General features: G+C 37.3%; 1 protein-coding gene across 3 annotated transcripts in view; it reads right to left on the bottom strand.

Annotated features, from left to right (window-relative positions):
- BRAF (B-Raf proto-oncogene, serine/threonine kinase) overlaps positions 1 to 21447 on the bottom strand; it is a 161485-nt gene that overhangs the window by 67827 nt on the left and 72211 nt on the right. For all 3 annotated transcript variants that reach the window (XM_060305225.1, XM_030854010.2, XM_060305226.1), the window contains 2 exons: positions 6933 to 7036; positions 5989 to 6091 (listed from right to left, as the gene is read on the bottom strand). In XM_060305225.1, coding sequence (XP_060161208.1) covers positions 5989 to 6091; positions 6933 to 7036 — 207 coding nt within the window. The remainder of the gene's footprint in view (positions 1 to 5988; positions 6092 to 6932; positions 7037 to 21447) is intronic.

Raw genomic sequence — 21447 nt, 5'->3', positions numbered from 1 at the left:
AAAAATCTTCCAACAAACAGAAGCCCAGGACCAGATGGCTTCACAGGTGAATTCTATCAAACATTTAGAGAAGAGCTAACACCCATCCTTCTCAAACTCTTCCAAAAAACTGCAAAGGAATACTCCCAAACTCATTCTATGAGGCCACTATCACCCTGATACCAAAACCAGACAAAGATACTACAAAAAAAGAAAATTACAGACCAATATCACTGATGAATATAGATGCAAAAATCCTCAACAAATACTAGCAAACAGAACCCAACAACACATTAAAAGGATCATATACCATGATCAAGTGGGATTTATCCCAGGGATGCAAGGATTCTTCAATATATGCAAATCAATCAATGTGATACACCATATTAACAAATTGAAGAATAAAAACCATATGATCATCTCATTAGATGCAGAAAAAGCTTTTGACAAAATTCAACACCCGTTTATGATAAAAACTCTCCAGAAAGTGGGCATAGAGGGAACCTACCTCAACGTAATAAAGGCCATATACCACAAACCCACAGCAAACATCATTCTCAATGGTGAAAAACTGAAAGCATTTCCACTAAGATCAGGAACAAGACAAGGATGTCCACTCTCACCACTATTATTCAGCATAGTTTTGGAAGTCCTAGCCACGGCAATCAGAGAAAAAAAAGAAATAAAAGGAATACAAATTGGAAAAGAAGAAGTAAAACTGTCACTGTTTGCAGATGACATGATACTATACATAGAGAATCCTAAAGATGCCATCAGAAAACTTATACAGCTATTCAATGAATTTGGTAAAGTTGCAGGATACAAAATTAATGTACAGAAATCTCTTGCATTCCTGTACACTAATGATGAAAAATCTGAAAGAGAAATTAAGGAAACTCTTCCATTTACCATTGCAACAAAAAGAATAAAATACCTAAGAATAACCCTACCCAGGGAGACAAAAGACCTGTATGCAGAAAACTATAAGACACTCATGAAAGAAATTAAAGATGATACCAACAGATGGAGAGATACACCATGTTCTTGGACTGGAAGAATCAATATTGTGAAAATGACTATACTACCCAAAGCAATCTACAGATTCAATGTAATCCCTATCAAATTACCAATGGCATTTTTTACAGAACTAGAACAAAAAATATTAAAATTTGTATGGAGACACAAAAGACCCTGAATAGCCAAAGCGGTTTTGAGGGAAAAAATGGAGCTGGAGGAATGAGACTCCCTGACTTCAGACTATACTACAAAGCTACAGTAATCAAGACAACACGGTACTGGCACAAAAACAGAAATATAGATCAGTGGAATAGGATAGAAAGCCCAGAGATAAACCCACGCACCTACGGTCAACTAATCTATGACAAAGGAGGCAAGGATATACAATGGAGAAAAGACAGTCTCTTCAATAAGTGGTGCTGGGAAAACTGGACAGCTACATGTAAAAGAATGAAGTCAGAACACTCCCTAACATCATACACAAAAATAAACTCAAAATGGATTAGAGACCTAAATGTAAGACTGGACACTATAAAACTCGTAGAGGAAAAACAGGAAGAACACTCTTTGACATAAATCACAGCAATATCTTTTTTGATCCACCTCCTAGAGTAATGGAAATAAAAACAAAAATAAACAAGTGGGACCTAATAAAAAAAAAAAAAAAGAATGATTTCCTCTGGAGAGTGGCATTAGAGGCTAACAAGGGATAGGGCAACAGGTGATTTTTTTTGTAAACCCGTCTGCACTATCTTAAAAACTATATACATTTGATTAAAATGTAATATACTTTGATTAAAATGTAAAAAAGAATTTATAAACGAAAAAACTAGTTTATAATTATATGAAAATCAGATCAACCCTACCTGAACTTGCTAACTTAGGACAAGGAAAAGGAAAATCACCTAAAAGAAGGTAAGAACTACTTTTAACAAACTATCAGTTTGTTAGAGGATTAGAAGACCTAAATGTATCTGTGAACATTCCTCTGTGTGAAACTTAAAAGGCAACGTGTAAGAACTCCATGTCAGAAGCCAAACATGGGTCACATAAACAGAACTGTGCCAGAGAAGCTCTATCTTGATAACGAACAAAACCAGAAATTGTTTAAAACTGTTTGGTTTGTATATATAAGAAGCAGAAAACATAAAAAGGATAAACAAATAACAAAATGTTAACAATGGCTATTTGAGAGTGACGAGAGCATGGGTGACTCTATTTTGTCTTTTGTTCTTTGCTGTATATTCTCAATTCATCTCAGTTTTTCAGACAGCATTAATCACACATTACAATAGTAAGAAAAACACATCATGATCCAGGACACACCTGTATTCATATAATAATATTACCCTAACTATACATAATGCATATCAGAATTTTCTAATCCATTCTACTGCATGTAAATGCTTTTCATGATCCATTAAATTGATTTCAACACCCACTTTATCAAACTCTTTTCAATAAACACATATTTAACATGATAAAATGTTATTAAAAATAATACTTCATCAAGAAAATGATATCTTGGCACATCATTCATTCTGGCTTTTTGAGAACATTTAGATAGTTTTAAGAGTAGCTCTTGTTTTCTTCACCTTTTTGTCTATGTATCACTTTCTAGGGGATATAAAAAAGCAACTGACTGTTTTTAGCTTTGTTCCTTTTCCATTTGTCTCTGGATATAAAAGCAATTAGAAAATCTTTAATATTTATGTGTCTACTATTTACTAAAGCAAGCATCTTTTTATATTGCTAGCATAATCTCTGGAAATTAGAGCACAGAAAAATACAAAATGTATTCACAGGAATCAGCATTTTATAGTCACTTTATCCTTTTTGCTAACTACTCATACTCTCAATCGCCTAATAATCTGCAGACTTTCATGAAGCCCTAATTTCTCTTCCTTCTTTAATCTACTCAGTTGCAGTCTTTCTTCCTGTCACTGACTTATATGTGAAAACTATGTGTAACTGGTTGTTTCTGTATGTAAAGGAAGGGGGAAAAAAGAGAGAAAAGGAAGGAGGGCAGGAGGGAGGAAAGCAGAAAGGAGCGAAAAACACCTGAGCAGGAGAAAATGTGGGTATGCATTTGAGCATAAATTGAGTAACTGACATATACCTCTATCTGTGAATATACCTTTGTCAATAAAGGTGGGTACAGGAAGGTATACCTTTTCTTTTGGGCCACAAATTATGCTTATTTTGGAATTCAAGACATGGATGGTAAACTCGTGGGGGCCATAGAACAGGTAATTTGCACGCATTAATTTGTAAGGTGTGGGGCTGAGGGAAGACATTAACTTTAGTGCCTATAGAAAATGGGAAGGTCTGGACACATAGCATCTGTTTTTAATCTTGTTTCTCTACCTTCCCTGCCCCCTGTCAGTTCCCAAGGATTCCTGGGATGCACGTATATACTGAAGGAATCGCTTTTATAACAGACTATGAAACCAGGAGGCATAATCAGCCTTCCTCCAGTAGTCAACAAAAACCAGCCCAGAGAAGCAGAGAGAGGATTTCTTTCCCTTTCTAAGCAGAACACAGGCTTAGTCTTGCCTCTCTATGACACTAAGAGCAATCATTCCAAAACACAAATCTAATCACACTGCTGCCCTGCCTATTAAAATCATTAAATTTCCAATGATTTTAGGGAAAAGTCTGAATCTTTAACATAGCTTACAAGGACTCTCATAAGCTTACTCCACCCATATACACACTACACTCTAACAGCCCCCTCTCCAACTTTGCATCATCCATTCTGAACTTCTTTCAAAACTGAAAAGGTAACATGCTTTCTTGCTGTTCCCTCTGTCTAGAGTACTCTTGTGGTTTTTAAAAATATTTATTTATTTATTTATGGCTGTTTTGGGTCTTCGTTGCTGCACATGAGCTTTCTCTAGTTGTGGCGAGCGGGGGTTACTCTTCGTTGCAGTGCGCAGGCTTCTCTTGCTGCAGAGTGCGGGCTCAAGAGCACAGGCTCAGTAGTTGTGCACGGGCTTAGCTGCTCCGCAGCATGTGGGATCTTCCCGGACCAGGGCTCAAACCCGTGTCCCCTGTATTGGCAGGCAGATTCTTAACCACTGCGCCACCTGGGAAGTCCCTGTCCAGAGTACTCTTCCCTCATCCATCAGGCCACAGCTTTCGTATTTCTTCCTTTGGGAAAACTTCCTGACTCCTCAAAGGCCAGGTTAGGAATCTCTACTCTGTGTATCTATAGCACTTTAAACATACACAGTAATTAAGAGTGCTTATGAAAATTTTTAATTAAATGATCTGTCTCTCTCTACTCTAAGGCAGGGATACTGTTTTCTTATTAATTGTTATATCTTCAGATCAGACAAAATACTGGCAAATGAAAAGATCTCAACAAATAGTAACTGGCAGCTCTCCAACTGTGTTGTGAAGATTTCCATACTCTGCAACTAACCTGCAGTTTGCTTTCATTACCCTCTTGTGGCAAGGACCTTCCTGCACTGCTTAAGGTTAGTAACTTAGATCTTCTTTTACCTCCTCATATCCAATTTCTAATTAAGAAGAATAAGAGTACTTATTTTTAATTCCTAAAAACTTAAATAAAAAATCTTAAGATTTATCCTCTCAAAATTCTCCAGGTTTAAAAAAAAAGTCAATAGTAGTGAACTCCTTATCTCACCATTATAAAACTATCTGCCACATAGTAAATCTGATTGGCATCAGGTGTATCTTACACTCGTCCAAAAGATACCTTATCTATTGAAGCACAAACCTGATCTCATTATTCACCGCTAATGGAGCCTCCAAAACACTAACACCCCCCAGGAAATCGAAAGAGCCCAGCTGTACTAATCAACAAGGCACAAGGGAAAACACTTGATGCCAAAAGGGTAGCAATAACTATCCATCTAGAAAACTAAACTGTGGTCCAAAGTCCATATATAGAAAAGTAAGAAGTGCATTCCTGCCTTATAGATCACTCTAATCTTGGCTCCTGCCTACTCTTTTAGAGGACAAGGTTCTCAAGCTCTGGAACTGTACCCTCTACCTTATCTCTGAGGTAGAGAGGTTCCACTGTTCCAGGCCTCATGCTGGTGACACTTAGCTTAGGCTAGGTTCTGGCAAATGCAAAACCAGATAAAGGGAGAAGTATTGAAGGAGAGCTTTAACATCTATCTTTCTTCAGTCCTCAAGGAAAGCTATTCCACTTCCATTAGTCTATCTTTCAGAAACATTTACACAAGTGTGTCAAGATGTATGCAGAAAGAGTCTATTTACCATATATGTAACAGATTTCTTAAAAACTTAAATGTCTGTTAAGAGGGATGGTTAAATATACTGAATTTATATTCTTATGGACTATTATGCAATCATTATAAAGCTAGGTGTACTGACATGGAAAGATGCCCATGATGCTTCGTTTAACTTAAAAAAAAAAAAAAAAGAAGAATATCATACAAAACATGATTCCATTTTTTAGTTTTAATAAAAGGAAAAAATGGAAAATAATGAAGGAAAGGGAAGGGAGAAAAAAAAGAAAGGAGAAAACTTTGGGTTCACAGACACATGTTTTATATATAGAAAGACTTTGGAAGAATACACAATAATCAATTAACAACTGTTTACCTCTGGTAGGGTACTTTCACGTTTTTACTTGATATACTTTCGTACCACTCAAATTTTTAAGAGTTTTCTTTCAATAATGAGTATCTATTACTTTTTTTTTGAATTTTTTTAATTGAAATATAGTTGATTTACAATGTTGTGTTAGTTTCAGGTGTACAACAAAGTCAATTATATACATACATATGTTATTACTTTTTAAATTAAAAATAAAGTATAATGATTAAAACAAAACTCTTTAAATATGTGTTGTTTTTTAAATAACAGAACTGATTTTCAACTTAGGTAAAATATCAATGTCAAAATTATTCATCCATACTTCATATTCTCTACATAAAAATTCATTCACAAGAACTTGAAGATTTTTGACATTAAAAAAAATATAAAAGTACATACAAAGTTGTGTGTTGTAAGTGGAACATTCTCCAACACTTCTACATGCAATTCCTCTCCAGTAAGCCAGGAAATATCAGTGTCCCAGCCAATTGGTTTCTTCTCTCTGAAAAGTGTAGACACATCCTTTCTTGGTTATCATACCTAAAGATCTTCATAAACCTCATGCTGAAGATATGAAAATTGGTTATTGAGGGGCTAGTAATGGTGAGGGAGTTTTGGCTCCCTGGTCTTCCATCGTTAGAAATTTAAATGGCAATAAATTAATTTTTAAGTTTACCCCAAATAAATGTATCACTCTTGGACAAACAGCAGGGTAAAGAGATGTACTCTTTTCTTCAAGTCAGCTCCAGAAAAGACCTACAACAGCAGAAAATGGATTGTTCCTGGGGTCCAAAAAAAAAAAGAAATCACAGGTACAGATTTACGTACCCATTCAAAGAAAAAGAGTACTCAAGGGACAATATGCCCCAAAAAGGAGACTTTTTTTTTGTTTTAAAAAAACAGGACTCAAAATTGGGGTTGGGGGGCTCATGGCAAAATTTTAGATGCTTTCTGAAAAATAATTCAATATAAAATGTTAATTTTGGTAAGTCTTTTGTGAAACTATGAGTTTATATTAAAAATAAAGGACTGGGAAAGAGTCCATTATTCAAATAAGACACATAAAAAAATAGTTCAAAAATTTTAAGAATCTCAAACTCTAAACAAAGTCATTTGATCAGAGAAACAAACACTATCATCACAAGAAATTATCTAATGTTAACTCCTCAAAGGGCCTACAAGATTTCTTTAGGCTAATTAACTTAGTATTAATATTTTTTTCCTGAAGCTGATTTTCAATACCCTAGGTCTGGGTAAAGATCTTACAGAAAACCCCAAAATTTCATGTCTGAGGTTTTTTTTTCCTTTTTTAAACAAAGTTTCACATCACATACAAACCATACCCATCCTGAATTCTGTAAACAGCACAGCACTCTGGGATTAGACCTCTCATCATCAGTGCTTTCTTTAGGCTGTCCCGGACTGTAACTCCACACCTTGCAGGTACCTATGGTATCATAAACATATGATATGAGGTAAAGGAAATAAATTATATATTTTCCACATCATTGAAAAAAACCAATAATTTACCTTTATAACACCTTTAAAATGTCATATGGATTACTGTGTCAGAAAATTATTTCACTAACTTAATATTAATGGGAAATTATGACTCAAGTATCTATTATTACTCACCAACTTAAAGCAAAATTAATTTTTATTTTTTTATTAAAATTACAAAATATCTTAAACATATAAAAGAACAGAAAATACTACAGATCCTTATGTGCTCACTGCTGAGAAATAATAGATGTCAACATTTAAAGCAAAATCAATTTGGATCCAACATTGTTCAAAGCTGAAAACTCTTAATCCTTCAATCATAATGATGGTCCCTAAGAGATGTCTTACTGATCCTAAACATAGCAGAAGAAAATACCTGTCTTAATGTGTATAGTTGATATCTGCTGTTTAGTTGTTTGGCACTCCTATTTCCTCTGGGAATCCACCCCTCCCTAAAAACCACATGGTTCTGGAGAGGCCATCAATCACAAGGGTCACTACTTTTCTGGCTACACATGACATAAGCCGGCTAATCAGTTTCCCATATCCCTAATCCAGGGCTAGATATATGACCCAAACAGCACCAGAGTTCTTTCCTTAAGTGACAGATGGACACTGGTTGAGAGAAGTTTCTGTTTCTACTGTAGTTAAAGTGTTCCAAAAGGATAGAAATCTGGAGTCCCTAATGGCCATCTTCCCTAGTACACTCAGAAAACCTGGCTACAGAATGAAGCTAACCTAAGGAGAAGTAGAGATGACATTAGGAGCGGGGAGAAAAGAGGCACTGAAAATAGAGATAAGAATCTTTCTGTATATTTGAAGTTATCTCTATCCTGGCCTTTTCTGCCAGCGACCCATCTCCCCAGATATTAATCCGAATAATTTAAAACTGAAAAAGGACTGACAAACACAGTGTAGACTAAAGTGAAGCAATGGGAGTTCAGGTTGGTCAGTCTTTATGGGGGGAGGGGAGTGCAGACAGAGGAAATGTTAATAACAAAATTAAAGGTTTCATTCTTTTAAATCACTAAAGTACTCAGCAAACCAAAGGTTTCCAAAGAAATTGGGAAACTTATGCTAGAGGGGGAAAAATGGAGTAAAAATGAATATAAGACAGCTGAATCTAAACAGTATATTGAAGGGGAACAATCGAGAAAGCCAAATTAGAACCTAAGATTAGAAAACACAGGAGGCAGATTTTAGCTCAATATAACCGTTAAAACTATCCAGCAAGGGAAAAGTTTACCATGAGGGAGTAGGTTCATCATTGGAAATATTCAAGAGACTGGATTGGTACAGTTGATCCTCTTTATTCATAGACTCTGCATTTGCAAATTTGTTTGTTTGCTAAAATTTATTTGTAACCCCAAAATCAATACTTGCAGTGCTTTTGCAGACATGCACAGAGGCTGAAAAATTTGAGTTGCTCAAGGCATACTTTCCCAGCTGAGGTTAATCAAGGTGACACTGCCTTCTTTTTCTAGCTCTCATACTGTAGACAAGTGCCAGGTGACTTTTAAGCTAATGGACCCCAGTCCATTCTAGGGGCCAATATACAGAGGCCATCTTTGGCTCATTTATAACAGTAATCATGCATTTCTCCTAGGAGCAATGGTTCAGTATTCACTAATTCAGTGTTTGCAGGGAATGTACAGAACATAACTATTGCAAATCGTGAGAACTGGCCATACCTTCCAGAAATAATGAACAGAAGGGAAAGCTTACTTTTTCCCTCTGCAACTCATATTCTGCCTACTCTAAACCAAAAACTTCTTGATTGACAACCCTATCTTTAGTTTTAAACCCCATCCAATCTATCCTATCCCCATGTTATCAGTGAAATCTTTCTAAAGAAGGTATTCTTAACATGTGTGCGTGTCAAATACTTCTGAGAACCTGATGAAAGCCTTAGATACTCTCTCTGGAACATAAAATTTCAAGCCCATTATGGACTGCTGAGGAGTCCACTGAACTCAGATTTAGAATCCCATTCTAAGGTATAACCTTACATTTCATTAGTCTTCTCAAAATTTTCCAGTTATTTATAGGACAAAATTCAAATTCCTTAATATGGCATACGAGGTCATCAATGGGTTGGGGCTATCAACCTTTCAGTTCCTTTGGTAATTCCCCTCATGCACTCCTGTAATGCCATCTTCTAATATAGCTATGCTCCCTTATGCTTCTCTGAACAGGTTGATTCCAAGGTGTATATATGTTTCATCAGTAGGCAAAAATTTGGTTTTCCACTCTTATCACCAAGGGAAAGTCACCTATCAGTCCTTCATTCACTTCTGTAGGCTGATTTCTGTTCCTTCATGATACCTGTTCAACAGACTGACACACCAACAGAATAAAACAGAAAGACCAAAGCAGACTCCAACACATAAAGAAAATCAAAATAAAATAAAGGCAGCATCTGAAACAGGATAAAGATGAACTTTTAAATAACTGATGTTGGAACTACTGGAACCAATCTAGGAAAAAAAGGTTCACCCATACTACATACTGTACACTAGGGTAAATTCCAAAAGGATCAAATATTTAAATGTTGAAGGAAGGAGGGGACAAACCATAAAAGAACTGAAAGAAACACACGGCAAGCTCCTTTATAACCTCAAGTGAAGAAGCCTTATAAATCTATGATGCAAAGTCTGGAAGCCATAAAAGAAAAATGTTAAATTCACCTACATATAACTAAGAACTTTTTAGATGGCAAAACACACACAACATACTACAGTCAGCCCTCCGTATCGTGGGTGCCACATCCGTGGATTCAACCAACTGAGGATCAAAAATATTCAGAAAAAAATTCCAGAAAGTTCCAAAAAAGCAAAACTTAAATTTTCCTACTATAAGTAACCTAGAGATGATTTAAAGTATACAGGAGTATGTGCATAGGTTATATGCAAATACTATGCCATTTTATATAAGGCACTTGAGCATCTAAGGATTTTGGTATCCTTAGGGGGTCCTGGAACCAATCCCCTGTAGATACTGAGGGATGACTATATAAGCAAAGTCAAAAGACAAATGCAAACTGGGAAAAAAATATTTGCAACTTATATAAGAGGCATATAATCTTCATGGTATATAAAGAGCTCCTGAAAAATCGAGATCACGATCAACGGGCAAAGGACATGAAAGACAGTTCAGGAAAACAAAATATAAACGGCCTTGTAACTTATGAAAAGGTGTTCAACCTCAGAGAAAAGCAAACTCAAACTTGCCAAAATATCTTTCATTTATCACATTGGCAAAAATACAAAAGTTTGACAACATACTCTGTTGATGAGGCTATGGTAAACAGGCATCTCATACACTGCTGATAACAGTGCAAGACTAAGCAAAACCTGTGAAGCAAAATTTGAAAGTTTCTTATCAAAATTACAAATGTAAATTTCTCTTTGATCAAGGAAGCCTACTTTTGGTATACCATAATTTAACTGGTAAACTATAGTACATCTATACAATGGAATCTATAGCTATAAAAAAGAATACTTAAGCATGCTATACGTGGAAATGGAAAATTTCCAGGATAGCCTACATAAACACTAAAAGCAAAATACAGAATGATATATACAGTATGATACCTTGTGTGTATGAAGAGGAGTGGAGAAATAAGAATATATCTTTCTATTTTCTTCTTGCTACATGAAGAAACCCAGAAAACACACACACCCACCCAAATAAAAATAGTTACCTAAAAGGTACAAGGGAAACTGGATGTAAAGAGGTAGAGGTGGAAACAAGATTTCCTGATGTAAATACCACATGAAAGAATTACTGGAACAACTCCTACAGAACACCCACTGAACGCTGGCAGAAGACCTCAGACCTCCCAAAAGGCAAGAAACTCCCCACGTACCTGGGTAGGGCAAAAGAAAAAAGGAAAAACAGAAACAAAAGAATAGGGACGGGACCTGCACCAGTGGGAGGGAGCAGTGAAGGAGGAAAGGTTTCCACACACTAGGAAGCCCCTTCGCAGGCAGAGACTGCGGGCGGCGGAGGGGGGAAGCTTCAGAGCCGTGGAGGAGAGCACAGCAACAGGGGTGTGGAAGCCAAAGCGGAGAGATTCCCGCACAGAGGATCGGTGCCGACCAGCACTCAGCAGCCCGAGAGGCTGGTCTGCTCACCCGTCGGGGCGGGCGGGGCTGGGGGCTAAGGCTTGGGCATCGGTCGAGCCCAGGGAGAGGACTGGCGGAATGAACATAGCCTGAAGAGGTTAGTGCGCCACAGCTAGGCTACCTGGGAGGGAGTCCGGGGAAAAGTTTGGACCTGCCAAAGACGCAAGAGACTTTTTCTTCCCTCTTTGTTTCCTGGGGCGCGAGGAGAGGGGATTAAAAGCGCTGCTTAAAGGAGCTCCAGAGATGGGCGCGAGCCGCGGCTACTAACAGCGCGGACCCCAGAGACGGGCATGGGACGCTAAAGCTGCTGCTGCCGCCGCCAAGAAGCCTGTGTGCGAGAACAAGTCACTATCCACACCCCCCTTCCGGGAGCCTGTGCAGCCCGCCACTGCCAGGGTCCCGTGATGCAGGGACAACTTCCCCGGGAGAACGCAGCACGCCGCGCCTCAGGCTGGTGCAACGTCATGCCGGCCTCTGCTGCTGCAGGCTCGCCCCGCACTCCATACGCCTCCCTCCCCCCCCCCCCGCCTGAGTGAGCAGAGTCCCCGAAGCAGCAGCTGCTCCTTTAACCCCGTCCTGTCTCAACGAAGAACAGACGCCCTCCGGCGACCTACACGCAGAGGCGGGGCCCAATCCAAAGCTGAGCCCCGGAAGCTCTGAGAACAAAGAGAAAGGGAAATCTCTCCCAGGAGCCTCAGAAGCAGCGGATTAAAGCTCCACAAACAACTTGATGTACCCTGCATCTGTGGAATACCTGAATAAACAACGAATCATCCCAAATTGAGGAGGTGGACTTTGAGAGCAAGATTTATTATTTTTTCCCCTTTTCCTCTTTTTGTGTGTATGTGTATGCTTCTGTGTGAGATTTTGTCTGTACAGCTTTGCTTTCACCATTTGTCCTAGGGTTCTGTCTGTCCGTTTTTTTTGTTTTACTAAAAAAATTTTTTTCTCAATAATTAGTTTTTATTTTAATAACTTTTATTTTCTTATTTTATTTTAGCCTCTTTCTTTCTTTCTTCCTTCCTCCCTCCCTTCCTCTCTCTCTTTCTTTCTTTCTACTTTTTCTCCCTTTTACTCTGAGCCATGTGGATGAAAGGCTCTTGGTGCTGCAGCCAGGAGTCAGTGCTGTGCCTCTGAGGTGGGAGAGCCAACTTCAGGACACTGGTCTACAAGAGACCTCCCAGCTCCACGTAGTATCAAACGGCAAAAATATCCCAGATATCTCCATCTCAAAACGAACACCCAGCTTTACTCAACGACCAGCAAGCTACAGTGCTGGACACCCTATGCCAAACAACCAGCAAGACAGGAACACAACCCCACCCATTAGCAGAGAGGCTGCCTAAAATCATAATAAAGCCACAGACACCCCAAAACACACCACCAGATGGGGACCTGCCCACCAGAAAGACAAGATCCAGCCTCATCCACCAGAACACAGGCACTAGGTCCCCTCCACCAGGAAGCCTACACAACCCACTGAACCAACTTTAGCCACTGGGGACAGACACCAAACACAACGGGAACCACAAACCTGCAGCCTACAAAAAGGAGACACCCAAACACAGTAAGATAAGCAAAATGAGAAGACAGAAAAACACACAGCAGATGAAGGAGCAAGATAAAAACCCACCAGACCTAACAAATGAAGAGGAAATAGGCAGAATTCAGAATAATGATAGTAAAGATGATCCAAAATCTTGGAAACAGAATAGAGAAAATGAAAGAAACATTTAACAAGGACTAAGAAGAACTAAAGAGGAAACAAGCAATGATGAACAACACAATAAATGAAATTAAAAATATTCAAGAAGGGATCAATAGCAGAATAACTGAGGCAGAAGAACGGATAAGTGACCTGGAAGATAAAACAGTGGAAATAACTACTGCAGAGTAGAATAAAGAAAACAGAATGAAAAGAGCTGAGGACAGTCTCAGAGACCTCTGGGACAACATTAAATGCACCAACATTCGAATTATAGGGGTCTCAGAAGAAGAAGAGAAAAAGAAAGGGACTGAGAAAATATTTGAAGAGATTATACTTGAAAACTTCCCTAATATGGGAAAGGAAATAGTTAATCAAGTCCAGGAAGCATAGAGAGTCCCATACAGGATAAATCGAAGGAGAAACACGCCACGACACATACTAATCAAACTGTCAAAAATTAAATACAAAGAAAACATATTAAAATCAGCAAGTGAAAAACAACAAGTAACACACAATGGAATCCCCATAAGATTAACAGCTGATCTTTCAGCAGAAACTCTGCAAGCCAGAAGGGAGTGGCAGGACATATTTAAAGTGATGAAGGAGAGAAACCTACAACCAAGATTACTCCACCCAGCAAGGATCTCATTCAGATTTGATGGACAAATTAAAACCTTTACTGACAAGCAAAAGCTGAGAGAGTTCAGCACCACCAAACCAGCTTTACAACAAATGTTAAGGAAATTCTCTAGGCAAGAAACACAAGAGAAGGAAAAGACCTACAATAACAAACCCAAAACAATTAAGAAAATGGGAACAGGAACATGCATATCGATAATTACCTTAAATGTAAATGGATTAAATGCTCCCACCAAAAGACACAGACTGGCTGAATGGATACAAAAACAACACCCATATATATGCAGTCTACAAAAGACCCACTTCAGACCTAGGGACACATACAGACTGAAAGTGAGGGCATGGAAAAAGATATTCCATGCAAATGGAAACCAAAAGAAAGCTGGAGTAGCAATTCTCATATCAGACAAAATAGACTTTAAAATAAAGACTATTACAAGAGACAAAGAAGGACACTACATAATCATCAAGGGATCGATCAAGAAGAAGATATAACAATTGTAAATATTTATGCACCCAACATAGGAGCACCTCAATACATAAGGCAAATACTAATAGCCATAAAAGGGGAAATCGACAGTACCACATTCATAGTAGGGGACTTTAACACCCCACTTTCACCAATGGACAGATCATCCAAAATGAAAATAAATAAGGAAACACAAGCTTTAAATGATACCTTAAACAAGATGGACTTAATTGATATTTATAGTACATTCCATCCAAAAACAACAGAATACACATTTTTCTCAAGTGCTCATGGAACATTCTCCAGGATACATCATATCTTGGGTCACAAATCAAGCCTTGGTAAATTTAAGAAAATTGAAATTGCATCAATCATCTTTTCCAACCACAACGCTATGAGACTCGATATCAATTACAGGAAAAGATATGTAAAAAACACAAACACATGAAGGCTAAACAATACACTACTTAATAACGAAGTGATCACTGAAGAAATCAAAGAGGAAATCAAAAAAATACCTAGAAACAAATGACAATGAAGACACGACGACCCAAAACCTATGGGATGCAGCAAAAGCAGTACTAAGAGGGAAGTTTATAGCAATACAATCCTACCTTAAGAAACAGGAAACACCTCGAATAAACAACCTGACTTTGCACCTAAAGCAATTAGAGAAAGAAGAACCAAAAAACCCCAAAGTTAACAGAAGGAAAGAAATCATAAAAATCAGATCAGAAATAAATGAAAAAGAAATGAAGGAAATGATAGCAAAGATCAATAAAACTAAAAGCTGGTTCTTTGAGAAGATAAACAAAATTGATAAACCATTAGCCAGATTCACCAAGAAAAAAAGGGAGAAGACTCAAATCAATAGAATTAGAAATGAAAAAGGAGAAGTAACAACTGACACTGCAGAAATACAAAAGATCATGAGAGATTACTACAAGCAACTCTATGCCAATGAAATGGACAACCTGGAAGAAATGGACAAATTCTTAGAAATGCACAACCTGCCAAGACTGAATCAGGAAGAAATAGAAAATATGAACAGACCAATCACAAGCACTGAAATTGAAACTGTGATTACAAATCTTCCAACAAACAAAAAGCGCAGGACAGGATGGCTTCACAGGTGAATTCTATCAAACATTTAGAGAAGGGCTTCCCTGGTGGCGCAGTGGTTGAGAGTCCGCCTGCCGATGCAGGGGACACGGGTTTGTGCCCCGATCCGGGAAGATCCCATATGCCGCGGAGCGGCTAGGCCCGTGAGCCATGGCCGCTGAGCCTGCACGTCCGGAGCCCGTGCTCCGCAATGGGAGAGGCCACAAGAGTGAGAGGCCTGCGTATTGCAAAAAAAAAAAAAACAAAAAGAACCCCCAAAAAAACATTTAGAGAAGAGCTAACGCCTATCCTTCTCAAACTCTTCCAAAATATAGCAGAGGGAGGAACACTCCCAAACTCATTCTATGGGGACACCATCACCCTGATACCAAAACCAGACAAGGATGTCACAAAGAAAGAAAACTACAGGCCAATATCACTGATGAACGTAGATGCAAAAATCCTCAACAAAATGCTAGCAAACAGAATCCAACAGCACATTAAAAGGATCATACACCATGAACAAGCGGGGTTTATTCCAGGAATGCAAGGATTCTTCAATATATGCAAATCAATCAACGTGATACACCATATTAACAAATTGAAGGAGAAAAACCATATGATCATCTCAATAGATGCAAAGAAAGCTTTCGACAAAATTCAACACCCATTTATGATAAAAACACTGCAGAAAGTAGGCATAGAGGGAACTTTCCTCCACATAATAAAGGCCATATATGACAAACCCACAGCCAACATCGTCCTCAATGGTGAAAAACTGAAAGAATTTCCACTACGATCAGGAACAAGACAAGGTTACCCACTCTCACCACTCTTATTCAACATAGTTTTTGGAAGTTTTAGCCACAGCAATCAGTGAAGAAAAGGAAATAAAAGGAATCCAAATTGGAGAAGAAGAAGTAAAGCTGTCACTGTTTGCAGATGACATGATACTATACATAGAGAATCCTAAAGATGCTACCAGAAAACTACTAGAGCTAATCAATGAATTCGGTAAAGTAGCAGGATACAAAATTAATGCACAGAAATCTCTGGCATTCCTATATACTAATGATGAAAAATCTGAAAGTGAAATCAAGAAAACACTCCCATTTACCATTGCAACAAAAAGAATAAAATATCTAGGAATAAACCTACCTAAGGAGACAAAAGACCTGTATGCAGAAAATTATAAGACATTGATGAAAGAAATTAAAGATGATGCAAATAGATGGAGAGATATACCATGTTCTTGGATTGGAAGAATCAACATTGTGAAAATGACTCTACTACCCAAAGCAATCTACAGCTTCAATGCAATCCCTATCAAACTACCACTGGCATTTTTCACAGAACTAGAACAAAAAATTTCACAATTTGTATGAAAACACAGAAGACCCTGAATAGCCAAAGCAATCTTGACAATGAAAAACGGAGCTGGAGGAATTAGGCTCCCTGTCTTCAAACTATACTACAAAGCTACAGTAATCAAGACAATATGGTACTGGCAGTAAAACAGAAATATAGATCAATGGAACAGGATAGAAAGCCCAGAGATAAACCCACGCACATATGGTCACCTTATCTTTGATAAAGGAGGCAGGAATGTACAGTGGAGAAAAGACAGCCTCTTCAATAAGTGGTGCTGGGAAAACTGGACAGCTACATGTAAAAGTATGAGATTAGAACACTCCCTAACACCATACACAAAAATAAGCTCAAAATGGATTAAAGACCTCAATGTAAGGCCGGAAACTATCAAACTCTTAGAGGAAAACATAGGCAGAACACTCTATGACATAAATCACAGCAAGATTCTTTTTGACCCACCTCCTAGAGTAATGGAAATAAAAACAAAAATAAACAAATGGGACCTAATGAAACTTCAAAGCTTTTGCACAGCAAAGGAAACCATAAACAAGACCAAAAGACAACCCTCAGAATGGGAGAAAATATTTGCAAATGAAGCAACTGACAGAGGATTAATTTCCGAAATTTACAAGCAGTTCATGCAGCTCAATAACAAAAAAACAAACAACCCAATCCCAAAATGGGCAGAAGACCTAAATAGACATTTCTCCAAAGAAAATATACAGATTGCCAACAAACACATGAAAGAATGCTCAACATCATTAATCATTAGAGAAATGCAAATCAAAACTACAATGAGATATCATCTCAGACCAGTCAGAATGGCCATCATCAAAAAATCTAGAAACAATAAATGCTGGAGAGGGTGTGGAGAAAAGGGAACACTCTTGCACGGCTGGTGGGAATGTGAATTGGTACAGCCACTATGGAGAACAGTATGGAGGTTCCTTAAAAAACTACAAATAGAACTACCATATGACCCAGCAATCCCACTACTGGGCATATACCCTGAGAAAACCATAATTCAAAAAGAGTCATGTACCAAAATGTTCATTGCAGCTCTATTTGCAATAGCCAGGAGAGATGGAAGCAACCTAAGTGTCCATCATCGGATGAATGGATAAAGAAGATGTGGCACATATATTCAATGGAATGTTACTCAGCCATAAAAAGATACGAAATTGAGTTATTTGTAGTGAGGTGGATGCACCTAGAATCTGTCATATAGAGTGAAGTAAGTCAGAAAGAGAAAGACAAATACCATATGCTAACACATATATATGGAATCTAAGAAAAAAAAAATGTCATGAAGAACCTAGGGGTGAGACGGGAATAAAGACACAGACCTTGTAGAGAATGGACTTGAGGATATGTGGGGGGGGGGGTAAGCTGTGACAAAGTGAGAGAGTGGCATGGACATATATACACTATCAAACGTAAAACAGATAGCTAGTGGGAAGCAGCCGCATAGCACAGGGAGATCAGCTTTGTGGTTTGTGACCACCTAGAGGGGTGGGATAGGGAGGGTGGGAGGGAGGGAGACGCAAGAGGGAAGAGATATGGGAACATATGTATAACTGAGTCACTTTGTTATAAAGCAGAAACTAACACACCATTGTAAAGCAATTATACTCCAATAAAGATGTAAAAAAAAAAGAATTACCTATTCAAAAAGGAAAAGGGGAAGGGGAGCACTGTCTCAAATTTTAAGGCTGAAAAGACTAAAAAGATATTTTCAAAAGAACCAGGTTAATGCCTCTTCTCCAAATTACAAAATTAAATGTCCCTGATTAGGCTGTCAAAGCAGCAATACCGTTTCTCTAAAATAATTTAAAAACAAGCATCCTACCTTAACAGCGATCTATAGTCAATGTAATCATCTGAATATTTGCAAAGGAAAATTTAGACCAAAACAAAATGTATCAGTCTAAACTTTAACATACCAGTTTTTAAAGTGAATATAAATCATCTTTTATCAATGGATTCATGATGGTCCACCACACTACCCTACTTTTGTGTATGTTTAAAATTTTCCATATAAAATGTTCTCTTAAAACCTTAAGAACTCCTTAAAGGAGTGGCCATCAAAATTCAGGTGGCCATCACAATTACTACATGTTTAATTATCTGAGCTAGTAGATTAATGTGGTAGTTTAAATTCTTTACAATGCAGACTTTATTAGATGCTTTAAGTAAACTTCATGATACACTGAGATCTCCTTGTATAAAACTGGCACAGATTATACATGCTAATATATGGGTTTTTAAAATAAACCTAAATTTATAGCTTCCTGATTTTATCATAATTTATCTTGATGTCAAGTCCTTTTTTAGGAGTGTTAAACCAGTCATAATATAGTTTATTATTATAGACTGTTAAACCAATTCACAATAAAAGGAAAAATTTAATATGATCTGCTTATAACATGGTCTTTTTAAAGTTAAAAGAGGCTGACTATATATACTACCAAAACTTCCTAAGGTGAAAGCGATTTTAGAATTAAGTATGCCTCCTGGTCAAGTTGTATTTAACTGACAAAGAACAAGTGATAAAGGTGGTAGGTCTTTTACTCCTAAATTGCTGGTCCCAATTAAATCGAAAACCAAAACTAAATTTAATCAATTACCTCTTTAGACCTCCAAGGGGGAAAACTTATCTAGCAACAGATTAAGTCCTTTCACTGTGGCAAAAGTTAATAGAATTTATGAGGAGTCAAGAATGTCCCAGACTTCACAGCTATTTTATTAAAATTAAACACAGTATTTTAAATATCAACATGAGTTAATACTGCTCCATATAATACTCTGCCTCACAAAGTTACTATGAGGATCAAATGAGAGTATGGGGGAACATTTTTACAAACTGTAAACCACTATGCAATAGGTATTCTTCTTGTCTACAAAAGGATGGAATGTGTAACTCTCTTTCATCACTTGCAGATCTTAGAGGTTTCTGCTTTACTTTTTGCTAAAAATAAAAGGAGAGGGAGGGTATTCCCTGGGGTTCTAGCATCTACTCTAATGATGTCCCTTTACTCAATCTATTCCATTAAAACTACTTACTTGTGCTAGTAAGAGAGTTAGAGTTTCCTACATGTTTTCGTGCTCTTTACATGTTTTTCCTCAAACTGGCTAAAACAAGAACAGCTTGTTTAGCTTCTCCTTAACCCTTCCAATCCATAAACATTTCTTGCTTTAATTACCACACAACCAAGGCATGATTTTGAAGGAGCCAACATTGCCCTATCTGTTCCCACTGTCCTTCCTTTCATTATGTTAAATACAATCACACCTACTAATTGTTAGACACTGAGGAAACCAAAAAAGATAAGCTGCTTTGAGAGCTTTCTCCCCAAAGATGTTAAAATTAATTTAGTAGTTTTAGATATTTTTTTCAGACACCTGCTATTTACAGTCTTTGAACCAAATCTGCATTTCCCATTGAGAGATCCACTTACAGGTGTGCAACTTGGAAATACCCTGTTACTTGTAGACAAAGAGTCCTGTATAAAGATGTTCATATTTTAGCACTGTTAGTAATAACAAAAAACCTGAATATAACCTAGATGTCTGTCAGGATAAACTATGTTAAATTGAAAAGAATCAGACCTATATGTATCAACACATACATATGTATACCTTGAAATTATAATAATTTTGAATAAAAAGGACAAGATGTTGAACATTACATACAGTATCATACTATTTTATATATTAAAAAAATGCTTATAGGTACATATCCATGTAGTAAAATATAAAAATTTCGATTGAATGTACCCCACATTTATCATAGTGGCTACTTCTTGGGGGACAAGGTGGGATGAAGGATTTTTGGGAAGGGAATGGGACAGGTAAGAGGAACCTAAATATATATATGTATGTACGTATATATGGATATATGTTATATATGTGTGTGTGTGTGTGTGTGTGTAATATGAAGCAAATATAACAAACATTAATACTTGTTCATTGTAGGTGACTAAACACAGGTGTTTAATATATTGTCCTTTATACTTTTCCATATAAATAAATTTCCTAAATAAAAAAGTTAAAAACCTTATGAATGTTCTTTTCTAAACCTCTGCTACTTCCTCAAATCAGCATGAATATGTTCATCAGTTTTTTTTTTCCTAGTGGGAACTGTTTCTTTTTAACTCTCTATTTTTCTTTTGTTCTATGTTCTTTGAATTTTTCCAACTCTACTATGAAAAATTTCAAACACAGAAAATTAGGAGTGGTACAATTAACATCCAAGTTCTCTCAGATCCTAAAGTTATTTTTTCATATTTGTTTTCTCTCTTTAACATTTTGTTTCCATCATACCATTTGAAAGTAAGTTCTAAATTGACTGACTGAGATAGAATTCAGAATAGTGGTTACTCTTGAAGGTGGTCACTGAATTGAGGGAGCACAAGAGAACACTCACATTAGAAATGTTCTATATCTTGGTCTGCATGGCACTTACACATGTAGAAAGTCACTGAGCTGTACACTTGAGATTTGTACACTTTACTATATGTAAGTTTTATTTCAAAAAAGGGGCGGGAGGGGGGTTGCAGGCATCATGACAATTTACTCCTAAATATTTAAGCATGTATTTCCTAAGAATAAAGACATTCTCCTACATAAAAATATCGCTATTGTCACACTTAAGAAAACTAATAATTCCATAAGAACACATCATATTCAATCAACATTCAACATTTCCTATCTCAAGAAGGACTTCTACAGCTCTTCCCCACCCTGGTCCCAAACCAGGATCACACAGCGCATTTGTTTGTTTTGTCTCTTTAGTCTTACTCAGTGTAGAATAATCCCCAACCTTTTATCCTCCATGACACTGAGTCCAGGCTGTTCGTCTTATAGAATGTCCACCTTCTGAATTTGTCTAATTGCTTCCTCATGGTGCTTAACTTTTCCCTTTATCCCGTGTTTCTTAT

This window comes from Globicephala melas, chromosome 9 (genome assembly GCF_963455315.2).
Source record: "Globicephala melas chromosome 9, mGloMel1.2, whole genome shotgun sequence".
In the NCBI taxonomy this organism is placed as follows: domain Eukaryota; kingdom Metazoa; phylum Chordata; class Mammalia; order Artiodactyla; family Delphinidae; genus Globicephala; species Globicephala melas.
Note: the sequence above shows the minus strand (reverse complement) of the source record. Positions and strands in the feature narration are given on the sequence as shown.